Source organism: Leptonychotes weddellii, chromosome 2, assembly GCF_054177405.1.
Source record: "Leptonychotes weddellii isolate Sample4059 chromosome 2, ASM5417740v2, whole genome shotgun sequence".
Lineage (NCBI taxonomy): Eukaryota > Metazoa > Chordata > Mammalia > Carnivora > Phocidae > Leptonychotes > Leptonychotes weddellii.
The window spans coordinates 32,244,070-32,264,435 of record NC_138370.1 but is presented as its reverse complement, the minus strand read 5'-3'; the positions used below and the strand labels follow the sequence as shown (position 1 = coordinate 32,264,435).

The window sequence follows — 20,366 nt, the reverse complement described above, 5'->3', positions numbered from 1 at the left end:
TCTAAAACAAATCACAGAATTATTGGTTAGCGGTGCTGTTTGATCAAAGAAAAACTTGTAGATCTATATTGTAAGCTAGATGATTTATTTAAGTCACTTTTTTGGGCTTGTAATCTTATCTGCTAAAATGACTAATCCTCAAAGTATTACTATTCCTTCCCAAATTACACTTTAAAAAATACCCTGAAATTATCAAGATATAATCATTGCCAGTAGTAGTATTTCTCTGTGGATTCATTTTTGTTTTGTTAGCTGAAAATTTTATCATTTTTGTGCTTGGTTCTATGATGCCAAAGAGTAAATATCTTCAGTGTGAAATGTTTAGGTTAAGGAAATTATACCTGCAGTGCCCTGTGTTCCTAAAAACTTACTCTATGTAATTTGAGTCTGTTTGGACCAAAGTCTGTATTTGACTTAGCAAATATCTTTTCAGCCTGTCTGATTTTCACACTGTAACTATCAATACTGAATCACTAAATTGTACACCTGAAACTAATATTACACTGTATGTTAACTATCTGAAATTTAAATAAAAACTTAAAAAAAATATCAATACTGTTTAAACTTGGGTAAGGTTGTCATTACTGAGAACAGTCAGCAAATTGTATAGTAAGTAGGCAAGGTCTAAGACTGTGGTCATTTGATAAGTATTAGAGTAATTGAGTTAGACTCTGCGCAGCTCAGCTCTAAGGTAAGGAGGCAGCCAGTTTTTCTAAATTGCTACCCTCACCGACTTTAATGAACAGATTTAAATGACCTTAGTTACTTTGTTTTGGGATAGAAAAAATCTAGTAATATGAAGCACTGATCATATGTAAAAATATTAACAGCAGTAATGTTACAGGGAATATACAGGAACGTATAGGGACAGTTTTGCTAAGGATTTCTTAGGTATGATTTTAAATAACATTTTCTGCCATTGGGAACTTTATTTTAGTTCTAGGTGATAAAGACACATATTTGAAGACAGGTTGCTACATAGTTTTAATTTTTGAAGACTGCATTTCCTATGCTGGAGAATAACAACAATTTGTTTTTCAGACTTTCTCTTCATCCTGTATGTTTGCTCCCTTAAGTGTGATCTCTTTTTTTTTTTTAAGATTTATTTATTTAACAGAGAGAGACACAGTGAGAGAGGGAACACACTCAAGGGGAGTGGGAGAGGGAGAAGCAGGCTTCCCGTGGAGCAGAGAGCCTGATGCAGGGCTCAGTCCCAGGACACTGGGATCATGACCTGAGCCAAAGGCAGATGCTTAACGATTGAGCCACCCAGGTGTCCCCCCCTCAAGTGTGATCTAATCTATCCTTGAAAGTAGCAGCGGATTAAGCAAGTACTTTGCTATTACTAATGTATGTTATTTATGGTAACTGAGTTTGAAGTATACTACTGTTCCTGCTCTGCCCTTTAGCTTTTTTTTTTTCAAGATACTAGTTTGTTTTTTAAAGATTTTATTTATTTATTTGACAGAGCACAAGCAAGGGGAGCCAAGGGCAGAGGGAGAGGGAGAAGCAGGCTCCCATCCAGCAGGGAGCCTGATGCGGGGCTCATCCATGATCCTGGGATAATGACCTGAGTGGAGGGCAGATGCTTAACCGACTGAGCCACCCAGGCACCCCTGCTCTTTAGCTTCTTGTTATAATGTAGGCTTCTCCATCTCCACCACAGCTGCAGGTTACACGGGATTCTTTTGATGATGATGATGATGATGATGTTATGTTAATCACCATACATTACATCATTAGTTTTTGATGTAGTGTCCCATGATTCATTGTTTGCATATAACACCCTACACGGGATTCTTTATCTGAACACAACTTGTTCCTTTTTTTTTTTTTTAAAGATTTATTTATTGGGGGGAGGGGCAGAGGGAGGAGAGAGAGAATCTTAAGCGGACTCCCTGCTGAGTGTGGAGCCCAGTGTGGGGCTCTGTCCCATGACCCTGAGATCATGACCAGATGCTTAACTGACTGAGCCATCAAGGCACCCCCCAACTTGTTCCTTTTTTAACCAGAATGCTGAAGTAATATAATGTACTTATTTGTGAAAGTGGTACCACTAGTTTAGCACTAGTAGGTCATTACATTGAATTATGTCCATATCCTACTAGTAGAGCTACTTTTCCATTTTCATACCCTATTTTAAAAAGAGGGTGGGGTGGGGAGAGACCCAAGAAGAAGAATTAACACATTCCTTGGTCTTCACTGCCTCTAAGATGATTTTTGTTCCTTTACTAACAAATTCTTCTGACATCAAGTTCTTCCCATCTACTAATACCATGATCTCTATTTTTTTTTAAAGTACGTGCTTTGGGGGTAGGTATCTGTCATTTACCAGTGTTTTCTCTAAAACTTCGGAAGAGTTTTTGTAAAACTTTACTATTTTGGGGCTCAATCATCATTTTTACTGACTTGAACACATTTATATGATTCTTCTAAAATAATGCTTTCCCAACTTCTTGACTTCCTAATTTTATTATCTTTAATTTTACTTTTTTCTATAGTCAGCTAGAGTGTAAACTCTATGAAAATTGGGGTTTTAGCTGCCTTTTCACCGCTCTTCCCTCAAATGTCTAGAATAGTGCCTACTAAATATTAAAGAATTCATGCACATTTGCGATTTGAAGTTTCCTTTATTAGCTAGGACTTTATACTTAGGAAATCACAAATTCTAAAGTTTCCCTGTAGACCCCAGTCTTCAATCCTTTTACTTCCTACTGGACCTTTATTTTCAGTTCATCAGGATTCTCTTGGTACCTTAACTTCAAATACTTTTTGTAAGCCCCCTTCTGCTTATGATGTTCAGCCTCAACTTTGTGGCCAACCATTTTAGTTGACCCTTCTTGAACAACGCAGCACTCTGACCTCTGTGTAGTAGGCTCCGCAGAACTTCACTAAATAGCCTACCGTTGTTGACCTGAAACCTTACTAATAACATAAACAGTCAATTAATACATATTTTATATGTTATATGTATTATATGCTGTATTCTTATAATAAAGTAAACTAGAGAAACAAATCTTATAAGAAAATCATAGGGAAGATAAAATACACTTGCAGTAGTATACTGTAAAAAAAATCTGCTTATAAGTGGACCTGGGTAGTTCAAACCTGTGTTGTTCAAAGGTCAGCTATGTTTGTATTTGTATTGTAGTAGACTTTACACTTTGGCTTGTCTCCTTAATCTACAGCTCTCTGATTTTGTCAGTCCAAGGCTTCGACGTGTTAAGGAAAGTTGTATAATCATTTTGGTTGGAAATACTACAAATTGAACTTTCCGATCTTAGCTGTGTGGTTAGGGCTGATTGACAGTTTTATTTTCCATCACTAATTGATTCTCTTTCATCTTCCACACAGAGACTTCCAAACTTTTTTTGCTCTCTGTAAATGCCCAAACCCATACCTATCTAATTGTGTTTAAGCAAGTGAGATTGTCTTCTATTTTAGTGAAGAGATGGAGGCCTTTTTGCAGGGACTCCATCGCCTTTTCTCTTTTCTATTTTGAATTTATTCTCTGTTAATACATATTTTTCTGATTCTTTCTTGCCTGAAAAATGTTTGTCCACCTTCCATTTTGATAGGAGGGTTGTTTTCATTATCTTTGTTCTTGGACCCAGCCAATCTCACCTGTCAGTTTTCTCAGTCAGCTTTCACTGTCTCCTGCTGTATCTGTCCAATTCCTGCCCCACTTCTGGCAGGTGATTTTTAATTTCCTAATTTCCAGAAATAATGAGGCTGTCAGAAATGAGCACCCTCAACATTTCCCTTTTCCCACCATTTCACCTATAAACAATATGCAAGTACATCATCCTATACTATAAAGTCCCTTTATCCTTGCTTTAAAATTCATCCTTTTTTCCAAAACCAGTGTTATCCAGTAGAACTTTCTGTAATGATGGAATTGTTCTATATTTGTGCTGTCCAATATCATAATCACTGGCCACATGTGAATGTTGAGTACTTGAAATGTAGCTGGTGCGACTGAGGAATTACATTTATTTCAGACTTAAAGAGCCACATGTTTTAGTGTTCACCATATTGAACAGTGCAGCTTTAAGCCTTATTATATATTATGTTCCTGTTATTTCTTGTTTATTTAATCTCTTTGACCATGTGTGTCTTCTCTTCCACATTTAATTAGGTTTAGTCTTTCTCATCTTAAATACCTAGAACACATCAAAATCCGTTGCCATTTTTTAAAGCTATCTCCTGTCTGCTCTCTGTCCCTTTATGGCAGTTTGTTGGTTCCTGTGAATTTAGTTCTTATCCTGTCACTGAAAAAGACTCACTATTAGTGACATTTCCAACTATTTCTTAGTTGTACAATCCAGTAGATATTTTATTTTCCCAACATTGATCGTTGGTTGCTCTCTGCTTTTTTTTTTTTTTTAAATAAAGATTTTATTTATTCATGAGAGAGAGAGAGGCAGAGGGAGAAGCAGGCTCCCAAGGAGCAGGGAGCCCGATGCGGGACTCGATCCCAGGACGCTGGGATCATGACCTGAGCCGAAGGCAGACGCTTAATCATCTGAGCCACCCAGGCGCCCGCTCTCTGCTTCTTGTAATTCTTGTGCCATCACTTCCTCTTGGTTCTGTTTTCCCTCAGACTGGTCCTTTCTTGTTTCTCCCCACCCACCCACCCACCCACCCATGCTTCTAAATGTTGATATTCTTCTGTCTTAGACTTTATCTCACTTCTCCACTCTCTTCCCCTTGTTCTCTGCCCTTTACTACAACTTCACTCCTTCTTCTCACTGGGTGCTGTCAGTTAGCATGTTGCTGTCTTTTAAATCTCTCTAGCCTATTCTTCTAAGTTCCAAACTCCAATGTCCAAATCACCGTTGGTATTTCTTTCAGAATATTCCAAAGGTAACATTGTCTTACTCTATAGATGTTCATTAGTTTAAGTTTGATAACTCTCTAATTAAAATAAACATACAGAAAAGTACACAGATTGTAAATATGTACCTTAAATATTATTAACTTCCATGAAACCACCATCCAGGTCAAGAAAAAGAACATTACCAGCACCTCAGAAGTCCCTTTCCAATTCACTACCTCTTCTTTTCTCTCTAAAGGTTAACTGCTGTCTTGACTTACAACAATGTAGAACTGTTTTTGAACTTTATATAAATAAAATGATGCAGTATTATTCTTCCATGTCTATTCTCTCATTCAGTATTGTTTGTGATAGTAATACCAGTTGTTGACTGTAATTTGTTTATTTTCATTACTGTTTAATACTCTCCTGTATGGATATAGCACAATTTATCTGTGCACCCATTGCTGGTTATTTGGGTAATTTTTGTTTCAGTAAATTTTATGAATACTGTTCTGATCATGTTTGTGTATGTTTTATTGTACATGTGTGTGTGTGTACTTCATTTGGTGGATATATAGCAAGGAGTGGAAGTGCTGGGTCATTTGATACGCCTGTGTTTAAATTTAGTAGATAATGTCAAATAGTTTTCAGAGTAGTTTTGTCAATTTATAGTCTTGTCAGCAGTGTAAGAGTTCTTTTGTCCTACTTTCTTATCAACACTTACTATTGCCAGTCTTTCGAATTCTACCCATTCTTGGAGATCTGCTTCCTTGATGGCTAATGAGGTTGAGTATCTTATGTTCATTGGCCATTTATATACTATTCACATATTTGCTGTTTTGAAGTGCCTGTTGAAGTTTTTTGCCTAGCTTTCTATTGAACTGTCTTCTCCATACTGACATGTGAGAGTTCTTTGTATATTCTGGATATAAGCCATTTATTTGTTAGTTAAATATACTATTAATAGCTTCCATTCAGTGACTTGACTGTTCACTGAGAGCTTACTTGCAGTTTCTACTTCACAGTGAAGTCTTTCCTGACTTTACTCGCCCGTTCTTTTTCATATTCCTTTTTTTTCCCCAAATTTTTATTTAAATTCTAGTTAGTAAAAGGCGAGGGTGTGGCCATCTTTACCAGAGTCAGAATTATTAAGACAACTTCCAGCTGTTCATCTCTCATTTAATCTCTTCGCTAAGGAATACTATTGATTTGCTTGTGTTGGACATTACTAATGTACCATCCAACTGTCTCACTAATCAATTTCCTTCCCAAGCTGTTTCCTCTAACAGCCACTTTAATATTGGTATTCTGACTTTAGGTTTCTTCTTTCTCCCTGTTCTCCATGGGAGAACTCATCAACTTTGAAGGTCTTAATGCCATTTTGTAGGTATATGATTTCTAGAGTTTTATTTCCAGACTAACCTTTCTCTTGAACTTCAGATCCCTGTATCATAAAGTCCATGGGCATTGCTACATGGATGCTCCATAGGCATATTATGCTCAATAAGTCCCAAACTAAGCTCATCCCCCTCCTCCTAAAACTGATTCTGTATTTTGTTTGAACGCCCCCATCAGGTGGTCTCCCTGAAGAACTTAAGAACTCCAGAAGAACTTAAGTCTGGGAAACCTTCCCCTGACAGCCCTTTCTCCTACTTGATTCCCTTTCTCCGTTGTTTCTCATTGTAACACTTCTGTCATAGTACTGACAGACATTTAATCTGTTCTCTCCAGTAGACTCAAAGAATCTTGAGGGCTTTATATCTCTGTCCCATATAAATGGTTGAGATTTGACTGAGAGTGCCTCCAGCTAAACACATCTAACATCAAACTCAGCATCTCTTTTTCTCCTGATTTTCTTCTTGAAAATGACCTAACCATTCACACCATCTTTTCATTAAGTCCGTCATACTTAACTCGTTTCGTTTTCTGTTAACTTCCATAACTAGTTGATTTCTAAGTCCCTACCTATTGTTTTCTGTTCCTTTTTTTTTTTTTTTTTGGTTCAGGTTCTTATCTTGTCTTCACCAGACTATTGTAGTCATTGTTTAAATGTTCTAGTTACCTTTAGGTTTTTCCCCCATTTGTCTTTGATATTGCTACTGGATTTTTTTTTTCCCCTCAAATATAGGTGATTATCTCTTGATTCAGTAGCCTTCTATTGTTCTTCTCTTCCTGCGGGATGAAGTGCAACTTCTCTATAAGACATTCAGTGACAATCTTCACAAACTGACGTACCCGCACCCCCACACTTATCACAGAAACTGGATCCTTTAAGTACTGGCTTTAGCAATCTGCACACCTAAGTTCATCTTGTTTATACCACTTGTACTGCCTTTCTCTCCATCCTGTGGGCTAGAGGGGCAGGGGCAGTGCTGTAGAGGAACATAGAAACCTAGGTTTAAACCCAGTTTTAACAATTATTATCTATTGTCCTTGGACAAACTTGTTAAGATCCCATAGCATAGTACTAGTACTTAATACATGTTATCTTCTTCTTTCAACCCTTCTCCTCCAAACCGCAACTGAAATTTCTTTCTCATTTGTACAGAGCACTTACTGTTTGTCTCTTCTAGCACTTAACGTCTGCCACCTTATGTGGTGCTTATTTCTGTACATTTGTCACTTGTCCCACATGACATAACTTTTTAAGGACTGAGACTGTGATTTCTTACACTTAGTTCAGTTGAATTTCTTCAATCTTCGGTGAAGGATTTGCTTTGTTTAATCCATACTGTGTCATTTAGTTTTTAAGTGACCAATTGAGATATGATTTTTTGGACCAAAGTTGTCACTACAAGGACTGGTTGTACAGGTCCAGCCAAAGCAGGCTTTGTAAAAATTCCCTTACTTAGTTGGAGATTTAGGAGAGTGATACAGTTGTCTTAAAGTTACATATAACTTTCATAGGAATTTAAAACTGTAATTTTAATGTCTTTGTATTAATACTAAAAAAAACTACTCGTACCTGAGTGAATTGTTTTTTCTTTATAGCCCGTTGCTGAACCAATCCCCATCTGTAGTTTCTGTCTTGGTACAAAAGAACAAAACCGAGAAAAGAAGCCAGAGGAACTCATCTCCTGTGCCGACTGTGGTAACAGTGGTATGTAATCCCCTGGATTCCTTCTGACATGTGCTGTCAGCCAAGAGGGAGGTGCATTTAACTGAGATGGTATCCTTGATCCTTATAAAACTAATACTTTAATTTGATTCTGGTTTAAGGTAACTGGGACGAGCTTCTAGACAAGGGAAGGATTTAAATGTATAGTTGAAATGTTTTATTCAGTTAATTTAAAATCAGGTCTTAGTTTTTTTTTGTTTTTTTTAAATCTTTCCATAGACTTATTTTTTCCTGTTGATCTTTATATTTGACTATCAAACATCTGTTCAAATCACAGCAATCAGTTTGAAATTATTGCTAGTTTCTTTAATAATCACTACTTATCTTTCTTGATTTATGCCTCAGGCTTTATGAATAGAACCAGGATGATAACAGATCTGTGTTTCTTGATAGAAACTTACATATTCACGCTGGGAAATGGAATGTTGACACTGCAATTTAGTGAGCTGTGTGAAATCCTGGGCTCTAAAAATGATTTTGCAAAGACTCTCCTAGTTTGTCAATTCCAGAGATATTCTTGGTCTACATTTTCAGATCTTACAAGTTTTTGTAGGAAGGCCGTATTAGTAAACCAACATTATATATTATCTTTGATCATTGGCTTAATTTTCAGTGTTTTATATCTGTAACAATCATTATTTAGTTGAGAAACCAGAAACCACTAGGATACTTCAAGAGGAAAGAAATTTTAATACCAGGACCAGATGTTTATGAATTATTAGAAGGGCTAAAGAGGAAAGCTCTAAGCTGGGCTTTAAGGACTTATTCTGGAATATCACAGAACTGATCCACCAGAGGAGTCACTTATATCTGCCTCCATTTGGAAGAGGTGGAAGCAGGAGGCTGCTACAGGACTGTAGCTGAATTTGGATTATTGAAAGCCTGAATTTGGCCATTACCACAATTGCCTCTGGATAGCCATGAAGGTGAAGAGTGGATGCGTACTGGCATTTTCATGACTTTATCATTAGAAAACAGTCAGTACCAGGAGACAAGTGGTCTTTGTTTCATTTCTCCCTTTCAAAAAATCACTCAGACACATCCAGTTGGTAGAATTTAATTCATATCTAGAGCCTAGCTGCAAAGGAGTCTAGGAAGTATAGCTTTCAGCTTTTTGGATTTTATTTACAGAAGGCTTTTGAAGGCGGTGGCAAAAGATCTCGAGTAGTAGGTGATCATATCTAGCATAGTATCACAAACCAAAATGAAGTCTGGATGGATTTTACAGTAAAATATAAACCATAAAATCATAAAATATTAGACAAAAATATAGTGACATATCCTACATTGCAGTGATTTCCAAACTATTTTCATAGTAGAATCCTTAAAAAATCATATGGGACCCTAAGTATTATAAAACAGATAAAAATAGATGTGCTCAGGTGAGATGGGAATAAAATGGGGGGCGGGGAGTTGTGTGGTAGCCCTGCCTTGTAAGACCCATTATATTTGAGATGGTCTCTGAGTTCTTTGCAATTTGAAAACAATAGAGGGAACTTTTAAAGAACTATTAGAATAAATAACTATTGGTTATCTATTGCTGTAGAAATAAACTACTCCAAAATGTAGCAGCTAAAAGCAGTATTTTTTAATTCATGTTCCTGTTAGTCAGGAATTTGGGAGTGGCTTACCTGAGTGATTTTGACTTGGGATCTTTCATGAGGTTGCAGTCAAGATTTTAACTGGTACTCAGTTATCTGAAGGCTTCCATTGACTGACTTACCTGGCTGGCATGTTAATGCTGCCTCTTGCCAGGGAGCCTCAGCTCTTTGCCATGTGGACTTCTTCAGAGGGCTGCAAGCATGCCCACAGCATGGAAGCTGGATTCCCCCAAGCAGGTATCTGAGAGAGAGAACAAGTTGCAATATCTTTTATTACCTAGCCTTAGCCTGTCATTTCAGCACACAGATCAGCCCTGTTTAGTGTGGGAGGGAACTACACAGGTGTCAGTTGGTATTTTTGCCAAAAGGCAAGAATGTTTGGAAGGCAGCTTGGACCCTGGCTATTACAGTAACAAAGGAAAAAACTATGGATATAGTCAAATATATGACAGTTGATACTTTCCAAACTGAGAACTAAAATACCCAAAATTAAAAAGAAAATTTTTAAAGAATTGTTTGGGGAAAATAATTGCATTAAATATGGTAAAGGGCCAAAAGCTATAAAGTGTGAAGAGCATGTTTACATTTCTAGCATAAAGTCCAAAGGTCAGAGCCTATGAACAGGTAGTTTCTAAGAGAGAAAGTTAATTGTTGAACATACTAAGAAAACATTTTACGCAAGTAATAATAAGCATGTGTACCAGTGCAGCAGTGAAGTGTCATTTTATATCTTTTATAATAATAAAATTTGAACAATAAGAGAACCCAAACCTAGAGCTGATGAAATCGTGGTAAAACATTTGCACTTTGCTGGTAGCACTAGATATTATATCAGAGGATTTGGAAACATGGTTTGGCAGTGCATATCTACTTCTCAAGCTACAGAAATGTTTCTTTCATTTCACTTACCAACCCCACTTTCAGGACTTTAAGGAATTAATCTAAAAGAAGGAAAGAATCTGTAAACATAAAATAATTCATTGTAGTGTTCTATTATGGGTAATAGTTTAAATAGTTAACAATAGGGAAATGGCGAGGTAGGTTATAGGGTATCAACTCAGTGGAATTATTCAGTTTAAGGAATATAAATATAACGTTTACTTGACTAAAAGGATGAAGAAAAGCAAAATAAAACTGTACATACCCTATAATTAAAACTGTGCAAGGGCTTTTAGCAAATCTAAAAAGGAAAAGTAGAACAGGGAATGGCTAATCTAGGAAGAGATTATGAATGAGATTTTTACACTTTATCATTTTCCTTTGATGTCAGTGATGTTTTGATAGTAAACTTCATAGCATCTCATAAAAGAGAAATTTATTTAGGAATAGAAAGGAGAGGAGAGAAAATAATATAACTAGCCCTTTCTCTCACCAAAGAAAAATAAAAATGTAACCAACATTTAGAGGAAAGGGACAGATCTTTTCAGAGTGAGGGCAGACTTACTTCTTAAAATTTGATAATCAAATGGATACTAACTCTTGGAAGAGGAGACTTTTTTTCCCTGTTACTGTTAATTCTGATCACAATAGAAATATTGCTTAGATTTTAGTTTTTAGCTAAAATAACTCACTTTAAATGATGGGATTTAATAAAAATGTATTTTTGGTTATAAAAGTAGTATGTTACTGTTTTAAAAATTGAGAGCACAGAAATGTGAAGTGAAAGGTAAAATCCTTCTCCTTCAAAATAGTTATAGCTTCATATCCTAGGACATTACAGTTGCAAACAGTTTTTGGGTATCCTTCCAGAAATGGCCTGGGCATGCTGTGTGTTGGTATACATATAAGCATGTGTACTCACATAATGCTTTAATGCAGGCTTAATAAAAGTTAGGAGTTTGTCAGGTTTTTTATAATCACATTGTGGGGGGAGGTGGTGTACTAAGTACTGTTTAGCATCAATAAAACTGAATAGGAATGCCAAGTCCTGATGAGACATGTCTGGCAAGCTTCCAAGAGCATCTTTTTTTTGATACCTTTTTGATTTAAGGTAATTGCCTTTTTCTACATTATTCCTTTAATACAATTACAAAATGATCCTTGATTGTTTCATTTGAGAATTTTCTCCTCTTACTAGGTCATCCATCCTGTTTAAAGTTTTCCCCTGAACTAACGGTTAGAGTGAAGGCCTTACGGTGGCAGTGCATTGAGTGTAAAACATGCAGCTCCTGTCGAGATCAAGGCAAAAATGCAGTGAGTATCTTTGCCTTACAATGTGAATATTTCACTTAGAAGTAGAATGTACAACTGGTAATTTCCTTTAAGTATTGTTGGCTAGTTTTTAGTCACTTGATCCAGCAGAATTTGAAACAGGAGTCTCTTTTAAATTACACATCATTAGTTTAGAATACTTACTCTTTGAGACTTCAATTCTTTCTAGGTGGTTTCTAAAGCACCTTAATTATGTTTGCAGAGAGACTAAGCTACTTTAAAGAACCCCCCCCCCCTTTTTTTTAAGATTTTATTTACTTATTTCACAGAGAGGGAACACAAGCAGGGGAAGTGGGAGAGGGAGAAGCAGGCTTCCTGCTGAGCTCCAGGGAGCCCAATGTGATGTCGGGCTCGATCCCAGGACTCTGGGATTTTGACCTGAGCTGAAGGCAGACGCTTAACGACTGAGCTACCCAGCCCCGCCTAAAGAAATACTCCTGAAATTTGAGTAGTATGGAGGCATTCACTTAGTAGGAATGGTCAGTTAGTATATTAACTACAAATGGTTCTTTTCTCTTTTCCATTAGAAAACTAAAGTTAGCTTATATCTGGTTACTGGATAAACTTGAAAGTTATGAAACCGTAGTTCTTTATTAAAGGTTTGTTGAAGCAAAACTTGTGCTAACTCAGACTGTCCATTAACTCAGTTAATATAAATTAAAGAAGGTTTTACTATTATGGTAGTTCATCTCCTTTATGAGATCATTGAAGCTTCCTAGATTTTATGAAGTTGTAATCCTCACATGTTTTTGTTTCATAAGGTTAAGCAAAACTGTCCTTTTCTTTTTTAGGATAACATGCTCTTTTGTGATTCCTGTGACCGAGGTTTTCACATGGAGTGTTGTGATCCGCCACTCACCCGGATGCCAAAAGGTGAGAAATACATTCTGAAATCAGATTGGCAGTATATAAAGGGCATGTTAGTGAAAGCACCTTTTATCTACTTTGTTAAATGAAAGAATAATTTGCATCTTTCTATTTGGGATTGTATAAGTAGGAAGAGAGCTGTCTCCTTAAAGGTGGGGATAGTCTATTGAGGCATCCTAACGTTCTTATGTGTATGGATTTATTATTTTCCTCTATTTTTGATGTTTAAGTATCCGTGGAGAGCGAAGTAGTTCATTTATGAATGAATATTTGCCAGTCCTGTAGCTAGAGGACAAAATACTTGCCTTGTGTAATATTTTGAAATATCTCTTTCTGTAAAGGAAGAAATGAAATTGTATTAGATCATGTTGATTATATCAGTATTGATTATTTCACTGTTCATCACTTTTGAAAGGCCTAGAGCATCTCTGGTTTATTCAAAACTTAAAAAAATGTTTTAATAAAATGATTTGCAAACGAGTAATTTTTGTGCCCTAACTCATAAGAGTACAGCTTAATGTTATTCTATTCTTTTGACTCCTGTTCCTTGAAAGGTATTTGGTTGGAAGATAACTGCCTGTTGGTTGAGCATCCATCTTATTATATGCTTATAGTTTCTTAAAAAAAAAAAAAGTCCAGTTAGTCTCTCCTGCTTTTTCCTTATCACAAATTCATTTTTAACTCTGATTTTGTGACTTAATAGGTTTCTTAAGTAAAATGCTTATAGGATATTTGATAATTTCTTCTTGGGAAAAATTTTCCTGTGGATGGCAAGGACTGAACCTTAGGTATAGTCAAGTTATTCCACTTAGGATCCTACTTGAGTCCCTCTTACGTCATTCTGTTGGTTGTTACCTTTTGAAAAGTCTTAGATTTATATGTATTGGAAGAATAAATACCCCTTTCCTACCTCTTCCATTTATTTGAAGTCTGGGCAGAAGGCCTTCTGAGAATCCTTCAAGATAAGAAAGATTTTCTTAGGACTTCATTCCTGTGTATAGTGCCTACAAAAGTTTCTTTGCAGCTTAAAGCAGGAATCATTTTATTTTGAAGTAATTGCAACTTACAGAGAAGTGGCAAAAATAGTACAGAGACTTCTTATTTCAGCCACCACCAGCTTCTAATGTTAACATCTTATAAAACCGTAGTACAATTACTGAAACGAGGAAACTGACATTGATATGATACAATTAACTAGTCTGTAGACTGTATTTGAATTTGTGGTCCAGAATCCGGTCCTGGATTTCACAATGCATTTAATTGTCATATTTCCTTAGTCTCTTCCAGTCTGTGTTAATTCTTTGTCTTTCCTGACCTTGACGCTTTTGAAGAAACTGGCCAGCTATTTTGTAGAAAGTCCTTAAATTTAGGCTTGTCTCTTTCTTTATCATGATTAAATTAAGATTATGAAGTTTGATAAGAACAACACAGAATTGATACTGTATCCTTCTTAGTGCATTGTAGTGTGGGTGTATAATACGAATATGTCTTATTACTGGTAATGTTAACTGGTCACTTGATTACAGTAGAAACCTGACCTTAAAGTTACTCTTTTTCCTCCTGTACTAACTTTAGCATCCATCAGTGATTCTTGTTTGCCCTAATTTTAGTTTGGTGTTTACATGATGATGGTTTTTTTGCTTCCATCATCCCTTCTACATTTATTAATTGGAATTCTGCTACAAGGAAGAGCTATCCCTTTTCCTATTTATTTGTTCAATTATTATATTATTAATGGACTCATGGATATTTTATTCAATAGGTTATAATCCATTGATGTGATTATCCCTTTCTTTGCTCAGAATTACCCAGATTTGGCTATTGGGAGCTCTTTCAAGTTGGCTTCTAGGTCCTTTTGACATGCCTTCCTCATCTTTTGAGCACTTCTCCATTTTCTGGCACTGTAAGATGCTCCAGGTTATCAAGTATTTTCCTTGCTCCAGTCCTGGAATCAGTTATTACTCTATGGAAACCTGGCTTCTTTTCTTATAGAATGGTAATTGGAAACTAATAATCTGGGTGCCAGGGGGTAGAGCAGGGCTTTTTAACGAGGATCAGTGGACTTCAGCCATATGTGGGCTTTAGGATATTTGTGAGTCTTTTCCAGTTGTTTGTAGAATTTTGTGTGTATACGTTTTCATGTTTATTTTTCTAAGGGGCTTCCATCAGATTTTTAAATGGGAGTCCTTGACCTAAGAAAGGTTAAGAACTCCTAGAGTATCTGAACTCTTTCCATGTATCTCTGCCTTTTGTGCTTTATGTGGAATTTTGTTTTTTATAGGCATGTGGATATGTCAAATATGTCGACCTAGGAAAAAAGGACGGAAACTTCTACAGAAGAAGGCAGCACAGATAAAACGGCGCTATGCTAACCCAATTGGACGTCCAAAAAACAGGTTAAAGAAACAAAACACGGTGTAAGTTGTACTTGTGGCAAGGTGAGGGGAGAAAAGGATAGGGTCTTCTCTTGGTGTAGGAGTCACTTGTTTGCCTTGTGAAAAAAATTCCAGTTGTTACAATTGGCACTTTTATGTAATAATAATGGCTGTACTTACTGAACTCTTAATAAAGTGCCAAGTTAGAATAAAGTCCTAAGTGCCTTACGATGTGTTGATCATTTAATTTTCCCAACAACCAAATGAAGTAGTATTTTTGTTACTCTTATTTTTCAAAGGCGGAAACTACAACACAGTAGATTAACTTGCACAGTTTATAGTAAGTGTTGAAATGGGATTGAAACCCACAAGTAGTTTGGCACCAAAGTCTAACTCTTAAATACTGCCTTATATTGCTTGTATGTAAACAAAGAAAAAATTATATTATAGCATTTCCCAGATTCCTCTCCTAATGTGGTCTCAGTAGTTTATTTATATTATATGTACAAATAATCACTGGATAACTTTTGCTGTTGAGGTCATAGCCAAGTCCCATTTCTGTGTCCTGATGTAAAATAAAATAATGTGTTTTTCATCTGTTAGCAGAAATCAGGGATATAATTATCCCTTGTGGACTAGGAAACTGGGCTATATCTGGAGGACGTGGGGCAAGATTCAGTAGCTAATTCTTTTTTGTGTGTGTGTGTGAGTGTCTATAGTAATTCCCTTTTGATGATATGTAAGATATCTTTAAGCCTGTAAACCTGTATTCTTAAAAATTTTACCCACCTTTCCTACACTTTAGACTGTCTTGAAGATAATAACTGAAAGGAATGGGCATTAGCAGCTTGAAATATACAGCACCAGTATTGTAGTTCATATTTTAAATCTTAAATCAGGCTTTAATTTTCCTATAAGATGATCTTTTGATTCCTGACTTTGAGAGAGTAATGCATCCTTGTGTGTAGAGGTAAAAGTGTAACTCTGAGTTGATACAGAGATCATAGGACTTTATACCTGGAAGGGTCTTAATTGTTCTCTGGTCCAACTCTCATTTTATAGATGAAGACAATGGTGTTTAGACAGAATGTGATTTCTCTAAGACGTATAGCTAGAAAGTGGCAGAATTATGACTTAAACATTCCTTCTGACTCCCAACCTTAAGATTCTTTTTGCTATAAAATACTAGACTCTCCGAAAATATTATTTCTAATAACAATATTACTTCTCATTCCTATAATATTTATGGTTTATGGAATAGTCTTAACAATATAGTTTTTAAAATAAAACTAGAGGTTATTTACTAATTACATGTTATATATTAAATAGAAACCTTACAAGGATTTCTTTTTTAAGAGTTACCCTTTTACCTGTTTGATTTTTTTAGATCAAAAGGTCCCTTCAGCAAAGTTCGAACTGGTCCAGGAAGGGGCCGGAAACGTAAAATCACCCTTTCCAGCCAATCAGCATCGTCATCAGAAGAAGGATATTTAGAGCGAATAGATGGCTTGGACTTCTGCAGAGATAGCAGTGTCCCCTTGAAATTCAACAAGAAAACCAAAGGGCTCATTGATGGCCTTACCAAATTCTTCACCCCTTCCCCCGATGGGCGGAAACCTCGAGGGGAAGTGGTAGACTACTCTGAGCAATATAGAATCAGGAAAAAGGGCAACAGAAAATCGAGCACTTCAGATTGGCCCACAGGTAAAAGTTTACTTAGAAGCAAAATGTATTCCCAAAGTGTATTATTTGGAATAACACTAGTTATCTAGAATAGATTTACAGTTGATTATTATCTATGGTTATGGACTAGAAGAACATATTAAAGGTACATATTTAGATTAAAGTAAGGTGGTGACTGTGGCAGGGATTGAGAGGCTGGAGATGAAATTTTAAGAGTGGGCAAATAGGAACTCTTAGGCAAAAGATGGTGCTTTTTTTTTTTTTTTTTTGGTAGAACCACAAAGAATCTTATAGAAATTTAAGGTATGACCTTAAATCAAGGATATCTTTACATTTCATAAATTACAAAACAAATCATGTGATGAGCATCATGATGATTATTTCCAGAAGGAAATTGGAAAGAGTATGGGTGGATAAAATGCTGTTGATCTAAGCATAGAGAAAAGACCAAAATACATGCGAGTATGATAAGGTCACTGATATTTCTACTTCAAATCTTGGCAAATATAGTTGTAATAGTTCATGAATTATACTTTAAAAGAGAGAAAGGGAGAGAACTACAACTTCAGACCATTTACTTATGTATTAGGCTAACTTTCCTAGTTTTCATTTATTTATTTAAAATTCTGTTTATTGAAACTAAAAAACAAAAAAATAATTCACTCATTTCTCTTACCCTCTACCTCCCACCTTTCTTCTGGCAAACAACCAGTCTGTTCTCTTTATCTGTGAGTTTGGTGTGTATGTATGTATATATGTATGTATGTTATTTATTTATGCTGAATAATGTTATACACAAACACCACAGTTTCCTTAATCCGTTGATGCATTAGGTTATTTACATATCTTGTCTACTGTAGATAATTCTACAGCAAACACGGGGGTGTATATATCTTTTCAAATGAATGTTTTTGTTTTCTTTGGATTACATACCCAGAAGTGGAATTGCTGGATTGTATGGCAGTTCTTTTTAATCTTTTGAGGAACCTCTGTACTGTTTTCCATAGTGGCTGCACCAATATACATTCTCACCAGCAGTGCACAGAGGTTCCCTTTTCTCCACATTCTCACCAACATTTATAATTTCTAGTCTTTTTGATAATAGCCATCCTGACAGGTGTGAGGTGGTATCTCCTTGTGTTTTTGATTTCCATTTCACTGTTGATTAATGATGTAGAGCATCTTTTCGTGTACCTGTGGCCCATTTTTACGTGTTTGTTGGGAAAATGTCTGTTCAGATCTTCTGCCCATTTTTAAGTGAATTGTTTTTGTGGGGTTTTTTGTTTGTTTTTTGAGAGAGAGAGAGCATGGAAGAGGGGGGAGGCAGAGGGAGAAAGAATCTTAAGCAGGCTCCATGCTCAGCACAGAGCCCAACACAGGGCTCGATCTCACGACCCTGAGATCTTGATCTGAGCCGAAATTAAGAGTCAGAGGCTTAACCAATTGAGCCACTCAGGTGCCCTGTGGGTTGTTTGTTTTATGCTATTGAGTTGAATGAGTTCTTTGTATATTTTGGATGTTGACCCCTTATTGGATATATGATTTTTGAATATCTTTTTACATTCAGTAGGTTGCCTTTTTAGTTTGTTGATGGTTTCCTTTGCTGTGCAGAAGCTTTTTAATTTGATGTAGTCCAGCTTGTTTTGTTTTGCTTTTGGTTTTTGGTATGAGATTTAAAAAATGATTGTCAAAAACTATGTTAAGGAGATTATCGCCTATGTTTTCTTCCAGGAGTTTTACAGTTTCAGGTCTTAAATTCGAGTCTTTAATCTATTTTGAGTTACTTTTTGTGTGTGGTGTAAGAGAGTTGTGTAGTTTCATTCTTTCACATGTGGCTGTCCAGTTTTCCCAACACTATTTATTGAAAAGGCAGTTTTTTCCCCCATTGGATATTCTTGGCTCCTCTGTTGTAATTCACTGACCATATATATATGGGTTTATTTATAGGTGCTCTCTTCTGTTGCATTAATCTGTGTCTGTTTTTATGCCAACACCATACTGTTTTAATAACTGTAGGTTTGTAATATAGTTTAAAATCAGGGAGCTCTAGTGCTTTGTCCTTTTTTCTCAAGATTGCTTTGGCTATTTGGATTCTTTTGTTGTTGTGTACAAATTTTAGGATTTTTTTTTCCATTTCTGTGAAAAATGCTATTAGAAATTTGATGGGGATTGCATTGAGTCTATAGATGGCTTTAGGTACTATGGACATTTTAACAGTATTCTTCCAATCCATGAGCATGGAATATCTGTCCATTTATTTGTGTCTTTAATTTCTTTCATTAATGTCATATATATGTGTGTGTACACACAACACACACACACAGTGTTTTGTCTTCAATGTACAGGTCTTTCACCTGCTTGATTAAATTTATTCCTAGGTATTTTACTCTTTTTGGTGCAATTGTAAATGGGATTGTTTTCTTAATTTCTTTTTCTGGTAGTTCATTGTTAGTGTATAGAAACAATTCAGATTTTTGTGTATTGATTTTGTATCCTTCAAGTTTACTGAATTCATTTATTAGTTCTAAGAGTTTTTTGATGGAGTCTTTAGGGTTTTCTCTGTTATGTCATCTGCAAATCTTTTCCAACTTGGATACCTTTTATTTTTTTCCTTGCCTAATTGCTCTAGCTAGGACTTTCAATCCTATGTTGAATAAAAGTAGTGAGAGTAGGTAGCCTTGTCTTATTCCTGATCTTAGAGAGATCTTAAAGAGAGGAAAATCTCTCAGCTTTTCACCATTGAGTAGGTTAGCTGTGGGCTTGTCATATACGACTTTATTATGTTGAGGTACGTTCTCTCTATACCTGCTTTGTTGAGAGTTTTTATCATAAATGGATGTTGAATTTTGTCAAATGCTTTTTCTGCATATCTTGAAATGATCATCTGATTTTTATCTTTCATTTTGTTGTTGTGGTGTATCGACTGATTTGTGGATATTAAACCATCCTTAAATCTCTGGAATAAATCCTATTTGATCATGGTGTATGATGACCCTTTTCTTGTATTGTTGAAATCAGTTTGCTAATATTTTGTTGAGGATCTATGTTGCATCTATGTTCATTGGGGATATTGACCTGTAATTTTCTTTCTGTGACTGGCTTAGGTAATGCTGGCCTCATAAAATGAGCTTGAAAGAGTTCCCTCTTTTATTTTTGGAAGAGTTTGAGAAGGATGGTATTAAGTGTTTTTTGAATATTTGGTGGAATTCACTGGTGAAGCTTTTATTTGTTGGGAAGTTTTTGATTATTGATTCAATCTCCTTAGCAGTAATTGGTCAGTTCAGATTTTCTATTTCATCATGATTCAGTCTTGGTAGGTTTCCAGGAATTTATCCATTTCTTCTAGATAGTCTCGTTTTTGGAGGTATAATTGTTCGTAGTAGTCTTCTATGATTTTTGTATTTCTGTGGTATCAGTTGTAGCATCCCCTCTTTTTATTCATTTCATACTTGTGTATCAGGCTGAGTTCCCTAGTTTTCAAAGTAGAAAAGATCTGTAGAGAAGACTTAATAGTGTAGCAGGTAATTCAAGTCATTAGCTGTCTTGATAATTAAAGTTTAAACTAGTCTCATTGCTATTTAGTGCCGTGAGTTTACAGACTTAACCCTGTGAAGTAAGTAAAAAAGCGTCTGAGGAAAGTAGAAGAATAAGAATGGACTCCTTTGGATCACAAGGGCCAAAGATGTAGTATC

The 20,366-nt window shown here is 35.8% G+C and overlaps 1 protein-coding gene across 4 annotated transcripts in view; it reads left to right on the top strand.

The window, feature by feature from the left end:
- Window positions 1–20,366, top strand: part of KAT6A (lysine acetyltransferase 6A) — a 115,513-nt gene that overhangs the window by 51,558 nt on the left and 43,589 nt on the right. For 3 of the 4 annotated variants that reach the window (XM_081809477.1, XM_081809482.1, XM_081809492.1), the window contains exons 3-7: window positions 7,811–7,919; window positions 11,616–11,731; window positions 12,541–12,622; window positions 14,898–15,033; window positions 16,379–16,695. In XM_081809477.1, coding sequence (XP_081665603.1) covers window positions 7,811–7,919; window positions 11,616–11,731; window positions 12,541–12,622; window positions 14,898–15,033; window positions 16,379–16,695 — 760 coding nt within the window. The remainder of the gene's footprint in view (window positions 1–7,810; window positions 7,920–11,615; window positions 11,732–12,540; window positions 12,623–14,897; window positions 15,034–16,378; window positions 16,696–20,366) is intronic. The other variant, XM_081809488.1, reaches the window with a different exon arrangement.